Source organism: Barbus barbus (genome assembly GCF_936440315.1).
Source record: "Barbus barbus genome assembly, chromosome: 31".
In the NCBI taxonomy this organism is placed as follows: Eukaryota; Metazoa; Chordata; class Actinopteri; order Cypriniformes; family Cyprinidae; genus Barbus; species Barbus barbus.
In genome coordinates, this window is record NC_136759.1 from 3,620,201 (window position 1) to 3,633,635 (window position 13,435).

General features: G+C 40.1%; 1 protein-coding gene across 2 annotated transcripts in view; it reads right to left on the bottom strand.

Moving 5' to 3' along the window:
* Positions 1 to 13,435, bottom strand: part of LOC306851599 (rho guanine nucleotide exchange factor TIAM1-like) — a gene marked incomplete at its 3' end in the record, with an annotated part of 61,948 nt that overhangs the window by 9,125 nt on the left and 39,388 nt on the right. Inside the window, exon 1 of one of the 2 annotated variants that reach the window (XM_079387982.1) lies at positions 3,697 to 4,030. The exons of the other annotated variant lie outside the window; for it this stretch is intronic. Coding sequence (XP_079244108.1) covers positions 3,697 to 3,765 — 69 coding nt within the window. The 5' untranslated portion in view covers positions 3,766 to 4,030. Of the gene's footprint in view, positions 1 to 3,696; positions 4,031 to 13,435 lie in introns of those variants that run through there. 2 annotated transcript variants of the gene reach the window in all.

Here is a 13,435-nt window from a genome sequence, read left to right on the forward strand (position 1 = left end):
ATTTACATCAAGTTAAGAATTTGGGCAACAATTTTAGTGATATCTGCCAGGTAGTAGGAACATTATGTGTGTTCGTAAAGAAGAATCGCTTAAAAATAAATCCTCAGGAGCGTCAGGGAATATTGGCTTCACATTGTGTCTCAGTCTGCGTGTAAACAAATAAATCAGGTCCTAAATCAGAGACGCAGAATTTCATCTCCGAGGGGCGTCAGGCTTCACCGGTCACTGTAGTCATTAGCTAAAACATCATCCGCTGCCACAACCGCAGCAAACAAGCGGCGAGAGAACTGTCAAGATGTTTGTGATCCCGTTATCACAGACACATTCACACGCTTTCAGATACAGCAGCTGTCAGATTTCCACAGAATTCTCCATCATTCTCTGAAACGGCACAGTCAGAGACAAGTACATTAGGAAACCAGGAGAGCGGGAGAGAAGAAGTAGCCCTTTCTTACGCCACACATCCGCCAACACAGTCACATAGGGGCTTTTTAAAACAGAGACATAAAAGATTATTTGAAGAGGAAGATCAAGGCTACTGCACACAGAAAACCTCTCGTACAAACCCAATGATAGAAAAAGTGTCCAAAGGTCAGCTACTAAAACATTTATTTTCTGAGGAGAGACATAAACAGTCGCGCTGTAGAACCAAAGCATGATGACACCGGTGGGTCTCCCAGAATGCACTTAAAGGAAATATGCTTTATTTTTTATGTCTCATGTACCAGTGTTAATTTAGTTTCACTGCGGTAATATCGTAGTTTTTGTTAATATTTTGAATTCGTTTTTATTTTTCATATTTTCATTTTATTTTTTAAGTTGTAGTACTTTTTGTGTTTTTATTAGTTTTTTTTTTTTAGAAACATGTCTACTTAGTGCTCAGTTTATTAATTTCAGTTTCAGTTGTAGTTATTTTATTACATCAAGTTAAAAATAATAAAAATGAAAAAATTTGCCTTGGCAATTACCTGTAATAAAAAAAGTTAGGGTTAGGGTTAGACTAAAACGTAAGTCTGAGCTGTTTCAACTGAAATAAACTTGCATTGACTGATATTGACTGATATATCAGTGCCTTTGTTTTGTCTCAAGATGCCAACCAGTAATGTTTGTTTCTAAGCACGTTTATAAAAATTGCTTAAATGTCTTAATTGAACTATGATCTAATCCTAGCTTAGTCTAAGCCCTGTCTGTGAAACCGGGCCATAATTTTATTATTTTATTTTATTTCACTTAAAGTTAATTTTTTCAAGTAACATGCGTCTAGTTTTAGTATTTTACTAAACAAGTTAACTATAATAATAATTAAAAAAGCATGCAAAAGCACAGAATTGGTCTTTAAAAGCAATCAAAGACTACTGAGTAAAACCATACCAAAAAGTTTTGTGGGCGGTAAAATCTTAGCATTAGATGGTAACACCATGGTACTTTTATATATGGCAATATGCATGATATTTACAAGGTACTCTAAGGTATTTCATAGTGTCAAGTATTAACATAGTAAAACAGCGACATTTCACAAAACACCAACAAAAGCCAGCACAGAAACTCAAAGCATCAATAAGCCCCAGCTCAGGATAAGAAAAAACAACAGATTAATCAAAATATGTAACCAGCTACTCATTGAAACCATCCTTGTGACTTTCATTTTGCAAAGAGAAAAGTGCTAATATTGACTTTCAAACTCCTTTTATTTACTTAGACTACAGGTGCTTATTTTGGCTGACAGTTTTTTTTAAACGTGTGAAAGCTGCTTTCCTTGTTCATTAGCGGCGAGAGTCTTGGCGGTCCTCGAATGCCCACGCAAGGACACACGAAGGATGAATTACAGTGTTTCTCCTAGCGACCTTAAGTCTCAGAACAGCATAACAGCGGAGAGAAAATATGACACCCCGCACGTCCAGCGCACAACACAATAAAACACATTAACTGCTGGGAAAATGCCAATGTCACTGCTTTGAAAGGAAAACACGCTTGTTAGTGGTGTTTGCTGAAGTGTAGAGCTCACAACCTCCTGTCTGAACAAACGCCTCACCCTAAAGATGCGTCACATTAGTGAAAATTTGCAGGCAAAAAGTACATTGTCTATTGTTAATATCCTCACAAAGACGTCACTTTCAGACCAAGCAGCATTCTGTCAGTCGTTGTGGACAACTTGAAATAATTGTGAAATTTGTGCGGTAAATCCTCCTCACTCGAGCAAAATTCCCATAGATTCCTATTGAAGTTTTGAAGAAAATTCCCCAAATAAATGTTAATTGGCTTTAGGTAACTGTCATACGAAATATTGCAGCATAACTTCACAGATAAGGGTGTTCATATTCCTGACTTTATATGAACTTAAGCTTCGTTCAGACTGTCCGCCCAAATCCGATTTTGTGCATATCCGGACGGAATCTGATTTGAATAACTGACTGTCCACACAGCATATCGCAACTGTTCATATCCGATTTGTGTGTCCATAAGTGCTCTTTGGTTTTTACTGAATGTGCATTGGTTTCTATGGTAATGCCGTTGCGTTGTTATGCCTACGCTAAAAACAACAGTAACAGCAATACAGTTTGCAATACAAATTTTGTCTTACCGTTGCGGTTGCGCTGTATTATTGTATTTCGAGGCAGCGGCTGAAACGCAGGAAGCTTGAATGCACGGCTTTATTCCGTGCTGCCGACCGCCGCTACTTTGCTTTTTAACCCCTTTTTTTTGTTGTTGTCTCCGCTACTTTCAAAACACAAAGAGGTGGGTAAACTAGCAGTATATTGTTTTATTCCGCTTGACTTGCACTTCGCAACGACACAAGCTTGTTTCTGCAAAAATGTCTGACGCATTTACGCTTTACGTGGCGTGAGGACGTTAAAAAGCTAGGCTAAATCCGATCTGACCATCCAGACTAAATCGGAATTTCAGAAATGCGATTTGAATAGGATTCCAAACCACATACAAATGTAGCTCGAATCGGATTTGCACAAAAATCGGATTTGGGCTGACAGTCTGAACGAGGCTTTAGTGTTACAATGGAATTATGGATCTTTTTATTGATCTTATTTTATAGTATAAAAGGTCGCACCTACACAAAGGGAAATCTACACTTCCAGTGAACTTTCCTCCATGAAATCACCACACCCTGCTTAAAATAACAACTTAAACCAGACTTAGGTGGTTTGATGGTCTTAACAGATATATGCTGATCTATGAGCAAGAATAAACTGGTTTATAACTGTTCAAATCGCTCTAAAAACAACAAAAATCTAGCTGGAAACCAGTTTGGTGTGATGTCAAGACCAGGCTGGTTTGAACTCTTTTTGCAGCATGCAAAAGCACAAAATTGCTCACAATCACAATCTGACTTGTCTATAAAAGACTAAAAGACTAAAGAGTAAAACCTTACACAATACACACACACGGTGCATGATATTATCATGGTACTCCAAGGTATTTCAAAGAACACCATGGTACTATCTGCAAAAAACAACATGGTATTACCTTAGTAAAATTCAATATATTACCAATTATGTCACTCTTGACTAGAAAACCCAAACCTCTGACATTCTGACAGCAACAATCCACAAAACACCAACAAAAACCAGCACAGAAACCCAAAGAATCAATAAACCCCAGCTCAGGATAATAAAAAACTATCCAACTGATCAATAAAAGACAGTGATTTCAGAAAAACGCCATTCATAAAACGCTTCTCACCAGGTGCAGCATGTCATAGATGGAGTCCGATGAGCGTTTGCTGTGTCTGTTGCGTTTGAGCACAGACATGACTGACTCAGGATCAGCAGAAACAGCCTCGGAGAGAAACACGCCGGCCCACCGACACTGACGCTGGATCAGTTACAGGAAACGCCTCAGAAATCACAGATTCACTGCTGCAGCGCCCAAAAGCATCCCTCCGCTTATGACAAATAGAACAAACGACAGAGCAGAGAGAGAGAGAGAGAGAGAGAGAGAGAGAGAGAGAGAGAGAGCTCTTCTCCTCTCTCCCTCTCGTTCGCCCACCTCCTCTCTGCTCTGCTCGTCCAACTCTGTATTCACCCGCCCGTTCTGATGCGACACCACCTCATTTATCTTCTCTCTCTTCCTGCCACGCTGAGCAAACACTGAGCTACATAAGTTAAGATACTCAACTCACACGTAAAAACAATCAAGGGTGAATGGAGAGAGGAAGAGGAAGAGGAAAAGGAAGTGGAAGGAATCTCCCTTCCAAGGTTGTTGTTGTTATTGTTCAAGATAGGCTGGGCAAGTTCAAACGCACAAGAATATCAGTGCAGTGACAATGTGAGAGACCTGTAGTTACAGATATGCAAAACTACTAAAATGTACTTGTTGGCTGCCTGAAAGACTGGTTAATTACACCACCCTCCATCATGTTTGCTGAATGAAATCTATGCACCTTTTTTACTCATTTTTGGGTGCCATTCCCAAAATAGTGCCTATTTAGCTTTAGAACGTCACACTCTTCACAAAATTATAATTTGTAACATTTCATTTTTGCCATTTGTAAGGTGAAGAAGCCTTGTATTATCCCTTAATCAACAGAAAAACTGAACTCATTATTTTACGTCTAATCCTGATTTCCACTTTTCCGCTCCATTGTAGATTGTAAGCTAAATGACAGATTTTGAATACTTTGAAACTTTAGTTATTTTGTGTCAGACCTCTGTTGTGTGTGTCTTGTGTTTCCACGTGCTCCCTGTGTTTCCATGCCCATATTTGGTTTGTTTCCTGTCCTGGTCTAGTCTGATGTAATCAGTTCATTCTTGTCTAACTGTGTTTGTCTGATTATCCCTTGTATTTATAGTCCTGTCTGTTCTGTTAGATGTCGGCTGGTCTACTCGTTACTCCCCGGTGTTTGATGTCTGCCTTGCCTTGCCTTGCCTTGCCCTGCCCTGTCTTCATTAAAGAAGGTTATTATTTGAGTTACGTCCTCATATGCGTGTTCCTTGTTCCTCCCTGCTGTGTGCACCGTGACATTTTGATTAGTGCATTAAAGCTGATATAAGTAGTATATCTTCATTCTTATTGTATGAAAATCTATACTTGGTGGAAATATTGATATTTAGGTAATATTAGTAATATAATAAGCAGTTTTAGTCGGTTTCAGAAATCGACTGAGCGACGGGGAAAAAAATCGACACATCTTTGTTTTTTCACGCCGCGAATGATCACGCCTGGTGTGAATGGCCACGGATCTATTGTTTCGATTCAAATTGTAAAACAAGAATTTTCACGTTCAGTGTTAAAAGGCCTTCAGGTTGGTTTAAGCGCTTTTCCCAGAATGCAAAAATAATCACAATCCCATTAGACAGGTTCACCTGACCACTGTTAGATACACTCCTGGCATGTTCTAGTGTTCAAAAACACCTTGATGGTGCGGTCTTGAGGTATTTTCAACTATTTTTAACTTGACAAGCAATCTTAAAATGCAATGCTTATGGTAGAGGACTGTGACGCAAAGGCCAAAAATATCTGTCTGCATGTGTACGTCTATAGCAGCGGCGCTTAAAAGGGGATGAAGGGTTTTAACGAGCAAACTGTCTAACAGCTGTCAGCATGCTAATTAAAGCATCACCGCTAAAAATATAAAACTAAAGATGAACAACTAGTCTACTAGTAGTAAAGCAAAAGCTGGAGGCTTTTCTCACAAATAGAAATTGAGTGATTCATTTTGAAGACCACCACAGTAGCTGTGCATTCAGATGAGCAAATCAATTGAACAGTAGCTTCATGATTTATAATATAGGACTGGAGCAAGTGTCTGTTTCACAAAGATTGATCATCTGAACTGCAATGTGGAGGGAGAGAGACAGCCAGCGGGGGTAAATAAACAGAATGAATGCACTAGGATTTAAAAGAGCACGGAGAGAAATGCGCCGTCAGATCCTGTGATTCAGGCTTCACTGCGGTTCGTGAACACATGCTGCGATGGTGGAGCGCAGGAGCACGATCGTTAAACACGGCCGACGAGATGTACCACAGAACAATGATACGACAGAATCACTTCAGCTCTACAGACTCATGCTGCCTTCCAGTCACGTCAGAATGATCGAATTCATGCTATCGTTAAAAACTTCCTCTTTGTCAGTGTTTGAAAAATTTAAATTTCCATTTCATCTTGAATGGAGTTTGGCATCTGTAAGAAATTTAGGGCTGTCAAATCAATTAATTAATATTCGTATTTATATATGATTTATAATATATATATAAATATAAAAAATAGACAAACGTTTATTTTGCATGTAATTAAATTAATTAATATTCATATTTATAAATGATTTATATTATATATTCATATAAAATGTAGGCAAACTTATTTTGCATGCGATTAAATCGATTTGAAAGAAATTGTTTCTTAAGCAGCAAATCAGCATATTAGAATAATTTCTGAAGGATCATGTGACACTGAAGACTTGCATCACAGGAATAAATTACATTTTAAAATATAATACAACACAAAACAGCTCTTTTAAATTGTAATAATATTTCACTATATTAGTGATTTAACAGTAGTTTTGATTAAACAAATGCAGCCTTGGTGAGCAGAAGCAACTCCTTTCAAAAACATCAAGAAACCGACCCGTCTTTTAAATGGAAATGCACAAAAAAAGATGAATTGTCTGTTACAGCAAAAACTAACAGCCATCTGAAAGAGAATGAGAAATGCTTGCAGAAGAAGACCAGCGCTGAAGACTGAACTTGCCAAATCCTCTACCGAACACTTTTAGCATCAAAGACGTCTCCTGATATAACAAATCACACACACCGCAAGCCCAACCGCCTGTTAAAGTGGAGATCAGCAAGCAGAGAACGACAAATCACACAGAAAAATATTTCAAATGATCCGTGAGTACAAATCCCTCTCTAGTCCATCTACAGAATAATATCCCAGCAGACAGAGAAGCACTGCTAATGTACCATTATTCACACCTGAGCTCATGAAGTGAAAATGTTGACAGCCGCTTTAAAAATGGATACATTACAGCAAGTTTCCACAATTAAACCGAATCCTTTAGGAGGGAAACAATAAATATCAATGAAGTGAGTCTTGGCGCAGTGGTTAGTGGCTGATACATTAAGCTTTGGTCCTCAACTAGAAAAGTTAAGTTCAAGTCTCTCCCCAACAGTTTCCCAATAAAAGGCAAAGAACCCTAAATAAAAGAGTTTTTACAATGCCAGGTCATTACATACAAAATACAGTGGCTCCAAAAAGTATTTGGACACTTGCAATAGCCACAATTAAAATGCATGCATGACACTGCATAAGAAATTATCAAACTAAGTGGCATTTGAAAGTAAAGATTTATTCTAATCACAAACCTTTTTAAATTTTTCCAATGACTTTTAGCCTCACTAATTTGTTTTTCTCAAATGCTTTGCTAGAAGAGTGAGCTTTTACCATGTTTTTGGAAAATAAATAAATGCAAATAAATGCAAGTTCTATTTTGTTGCAGTGACATTTATATTAAGTTTTGCTCAAGTATCTAATTACCTTTTTGGGGAAAAACTGATGAACTGCTGTGATGAATATTGCAACTTCAAAACAAATAAACGGAACTTCTTTGATATTTTGTTTCTAATGCATTGATATTCACATTAAGTGTGACTTAAGTGTCCAAATACTTTTTGGGGGGACACATAATGGCAGAGAAGATAAACAAACCAAGCCGAATCGCTGAGGGAGATCATATTTAGTTGTGTCTTGCAGCTCCAAATTATTCATATTTTCAGAGCACGTTCAGATTAAACCTGAATGACATTACACTCAGCACTATGTGTGTGTGTTTGTGTATATATATATATATATATATATATATATATATACTAAAGCACTAAAGCTGATTATAGATTCATTTGCATTTCCCGTCTGCCCTCTGTGCTTCTATCTGATTTTAATAAAGGCCAGAGAGATGGTGCTATGCAAAGAAACAGACACATGTCTATGCATGCCAAAAGCAATCTTCTCCAAGCTCCCAGCGAGACCCAGAGTCCCGCTGTCGCTCTGCTGACCCAAAGTGCATCTCTCTGCCTGGGCCTGACAGCTAACCAACAGCAACACTCCCTTCAGATCCAGAACCAACTCATTCTGCAATGCAGAGACACTCAAAGACCGGGCTTATATTGTGAGAGTCTAGTTTTATCATGCTGAGGCACTTGCTTGCAGATCAGACGGGGTGTAAAACTTATTTTTATATTGCATTTAATTGGTGGAGCAAGCAGATTAATTCCAAAATGTTTCGCAAGTCGTATTTCTGCATGAATAATCGAGAAGAGAAACATCAGGATATGCAAATACTGTCATCACTGATTGGTGCAACAGCTTGGAGCATATTCAAACTGTGAATTGCACTTAGCAACAAAAAATGTGGAAAGCTTGACAGTGAAAACAGACAAAATGGACTGATATCTAAACTGCTGCATCCAATTATTATGAAAAAGAATTGTTGCTGACTTTACACATGAATAATAAGTATATAAGACATTTGCATGTGAAGTAGTTGAGAAGTCAACATACTCAACTGGAAGCATTCATAAATATTATGAATGGCATTCATAAATGCCATTCATAATATTTGATCGGCGACCAGGTGATGACGTCCCCGGACAGCGTGAGGAGATCCCTCAGCAGGATCAATGCACGCAAAGCTCCGGGTCCTGACAACATTCCTGGGCGTGTACTGAGAGACTGTGCAGTGGAACTCACTGATGTCTTCACAGACATCTTCAACATCTCGCTAAATCAGGCCGTTGTCCCCACATGCTTCAAAGCTACCACCATCATTCCAGTCCCTAAGAAGTCATCCCCATCCTGCTTCAATGATTACCGTCCAATAGCACTCACTCCCATTCTCATGAAGTGCTTTAAACGGCTAGTCATGCACCACATCAAGTCTGCCCCCCCCCTCCCGGACCCCTTCCAGTTTGCATATAGGTCCAACCGCTCGACCGAAGATGCCATTGCCACTGCTCTCCACCCAGCCCTCACACATCTGGACAAAAAAGACTCATATGTCAGGATGCTGTTCATAGACTTCAGTTCAGGATTCAACACAATCATCCCTCAACAGCTCACTCACAAACTGGTCCAGCTGGGGCTCAACACCTCTCTGTGCAACTGGCTGTTGGACTTCCTGACCGGGAGACCTCAAGCAGTACGGGTTGGCAGTAACACATCCTGCACCATCACACTGAACACTGGGGCCCCCCAAGGATGTGTACTGAGCCCCCTCCTCTTCACTCTGCTGACCCACGACTGCACACCATCACACAACTCCAACATTTTCATTAAGTTTGCAGATGACACGACTGTGGTGGGTCTCATCAGCAACAGAGATGAGAAAACTACAGGAGCGAGGTGAGCCGTCTGGCCGGGTGGTGCAGTGACAACAATCTCTCTCTGAATGTGGAGAAGACGAAAGAGATTGTTGTTGACTTCAGGAGAGTACACACTCAGCATGCTCCTCTGACCATCAACGGTGCGACTGTGGAGAGAGTGAGCAGCACCAAGTTCCTGGGTGTGCACATCACAGAGGACCTCTCCTGGACTAACAACACTGTAGCACTGGCCAAGAAAGCACAGCAGCGTCTCTACTTCCTCCGCAAACTCAGAAGAGCCAGAGCCCCGGCCCCCATCATGTGCACCTTCTACAGAGGCACCATCGAAAGCATCCTAACCAGCTGCATCACTGTGTGGTATGGCGCTTGCAACGCATCCTGCCGCAAGTCACTTCAACGCATAGTGAGAGCAACTGAGAAGATCGTTGGTGTCTCTCTCCCCTCCCTCCAGGACATTTACAGAACCCGCCTCACCTGCAAAGCCCTCCGCATTGCAGGTGATCCCACCCACCCGACACACAGCTTCTTCAGTCTGCTGCCATCAGGGAGGAGACTGCGGAGTCTCCAGGCGAGGACCAGCAGACTGAAGGACAGCTTCATACACCAGGCTGTCAGGAAGCTGAACTCCCTCCCGTCCTTGCCCCCCCCCCCCCCCCCCCCCCCACCCCTCTTTCACCCCATGCAACACTGAACTCTGACACTTTGACCCCCCCCCCCCAGCCCCCCACACCCCCAGGACCTTCCACTCCTCCCCCCCACCCACTTACAAACTGTGACCAGCACCTGTCACTTGTGCAGCATTGGCTGATCACTACCTCATCCAGCATTGACTGCAAACTACCTCTTCGGATAGTCTGATAAAACGATCCGAACAGTCACTTTAACTTGTCACTTTAACAGACCGATAAGCTCTTCTTGCACTACACATATATCTCCACAGTGTTGTTTTTATTTAACTGGTTCTTGCACTCTATCTGCCAGGCGCCTTATGCCACTTTATCTATCTAATTCTTTATTTTTGTACAATATCCTCATTTGTATATCTGTATAGTTGTATGTACATATGTTTAAACGGTATTTATCTGTATTTGAACGTGTTTAATGTTAACTGTATGCACCAAGGGTCTGAGAGTAACGCAATTTCAATTCTCTGTATGTATGTACTGTACATGTGGAAGAATTGACAATAAAGCAAACTTGACTTGACTAAATATCACGAATGCATTGACTACAGTGTTCCAGAAAATGAAAAATATAGCATACATTATAAAACAGCCACATATTTTAAAACCAAGTCAAATCAGGTACAATTTCACCTCATTTTCCAAAAGTGGCCCCCGAGTAATTTAAGTATCCCTACAGTACATTATTCCTCTCGCAGAGAGAGACACGCATGTAAGAAGTTTATAGACTGAGACAGAACCAGTCTAAACCTGCAGTGGAGAAGACCATCACTGCTGGACTAGGAACAAGAACAGGGATTTAACCATGTAAGACCTAGAAATTAGGTTGGGGAATGGATGAACATCAGCAAATATATTTTTTCTGCTAAGGTCTCAACCATAGACTGTAAAAACATGGACGTAGTGTCCGTGACGTCACCCGTAGGATTCTGAGGAGCATTTTTGAAGCCTAAAGTGGGCGGGGCTGGACGTCGCCATCTTAGCAGCGTTTCACCGCACGTCACTCCCGGATAATCGAAAATGGGCAAAAAGGCGGGACGTGGGTGAAGCTGAGCTGAAACCACGCCCGTCTATAGTGACAGCAGTGCTGCCATGCAAAGATAAAACACCATAACTTCATTTTTGGTCGAAAATGAGTTATTGGTCTTTTTGGGACATTAATAACCTCCTTTATCATGTGTTGAAGTATCATGGAGAAAAGCCCCGGAGAAACCAAGGCAGAACACAGTATAACATCAGTTACTGCTCTTTGATTTTTTTTCTGAACGCTCAAAGTAAGTTACGGTGCTCTGCATTTGTTTGCATTCGTTCATCAATACTGTGCCAGCCTGGAGTTATACGGTATTCTGCCTTTGTTTTACTGTCCATTAAAGTCTGCCGCGTTTAAATTACTGTGACCTGTGTACTTTTATTCATCTGTCGGCACTTCATTAGACAAACAAATTAGATAGATCGCGATCTAACAAACTGCTCCATATAACAAAGCACTGTATGCAAACAATGACTACATAACTTGGCAACAATAATTAATCTTAAATAATCTTTAAAGTGTTTTTTATAATACAGATTATTCACTCAGTGCCAGCTGTCGGTCTGGGGCTGCACAATTCTGTACGTGAGGACTCAAATACCATGACAGCATATCACACATAAAATCAATAACGGTTCGCAATTAAATCCGTTTCTTTCCTTTTCTTGTAAGTCGATAAAATCCATTGCAATGCATGCCATTGGAGATGTTTAATTCACAATAATTCGGAGCATTATTATTCCTGCTGGCGTTCACATCAATCCACAAGTCGTTCTTATAGGTTAAGCTATTTTAATTCAGTTCGATGTAAAAACAATAGGCTAAGTATGTCTTGCATCCTTTAATGTTAGCAAACATTGAAAATAAATTGGTTGCAAAATGGTATCCACTCACGTTTAACTTTTTGTCTGGTTGTTACGGTCAGAAAAAAAAACTGAATCACATTACTAGATGTTATAGCCTAGCCAATGATCACTAGATATTATACAGATGTTACTATAATGATTCTGTAATTGGTGATTAGCACCCTATATAATGTGGAAGTTACTGCCTTTTGCCTTGGCGTGACATCTCACTTTTTGCAAAAGCAGAGTACAATATCAAGATAGCGTGAAAATCAAGTTTGAGATAATTTTCATTAAAACATCTAATTGCCAGATGTACAGTGTCCTACCTATAATTATTTTTTCTGTACAAATAATAATAATAAAAAAAAACTTTAAAGCCAGTTTTCTAAGTTTCACACTCTGGAGCAGAGCGGCAATCCCCCCGTCACTCAAGTGGCCAGGCCCCTAATTATGCAGAACTTTAAGACTTCATATAATTTAAACGGATGAGTTATAAAAAAATTCACCCCCCTCACAGTAGTCACGAAGTGCAAAATTAGCTATATAGACCAAAATAAGTTTTTGAAAATGATTTTTTTTCTGCTGTAAAGTTGGGCATTTTAACATGGGGAGTCTATGGGATTGACTCCCTTTTGCAGCCAGCCTCTAGCGGCCGGTCGATGAATTGCAGTTTTAGTCACTTCCGTGTTGGCTTCACGAGAGAGAGCGGGAGTTTGCCGCTTGGTCTCAACTCAACAGTGCTCTATTGACAAAGATGAACAGGGAGATCTGGAAACAGGTTTCTGAAAATAGTTTGTCCATGTTAATATGGAAGGGTCGTGTGGAATCTGATTGGTTCCATCATCTCAACACATCCATCATCACGTCTGTCCAATAAACTGTGACTGTATCCTGCAGCTTGAAGATGTAGAAAAATAACTACACACACTCTCACAACGTCTAAATGTGATGTGTTATGTCTGTCTGACACTTCTCAGATAGAGACCATCTTCTGAGACCATCTACATTGCCGCCTACAAGATTCAGTTAATTGTGCCTCATAATAAAGAAATTAGAATGCAAAAGAAAACCAAACGACCTCTGTTTTACTGTCACCCGTCTTAACGCAAACTAATTATCTCCAAACACTCAGCAAAAGCTTCCGGCACACGATACACTGCAGACAGTTCATTATTACAGCCAGACAGTGAGAAAGACAGACAGATAGATAGATAGATAGACAAATAGATAGCAAGACAGACAGATACATATATAGATGGAAGGATGGATAATGAATGGATAGACAGACGAACAGATAAATAGATAGTTAGAAAGACAGAAAGACAGGCAAATGGATAGACAAGACAGATAGACGGATGGATGATTGATAGATGGATGATAGATAGATGGATAGATACCCTCTCGACTTCCCAATTACACATGAAGAATTGATGAAAAAACTCAAAAGCCCAAAATTTAAAAAATCTTGTGGTCTGACAACATTCTGGGTGAGATGCTGAAACACAGCACACCTGAGCTTCAGACAGCTGTGCTCAAAT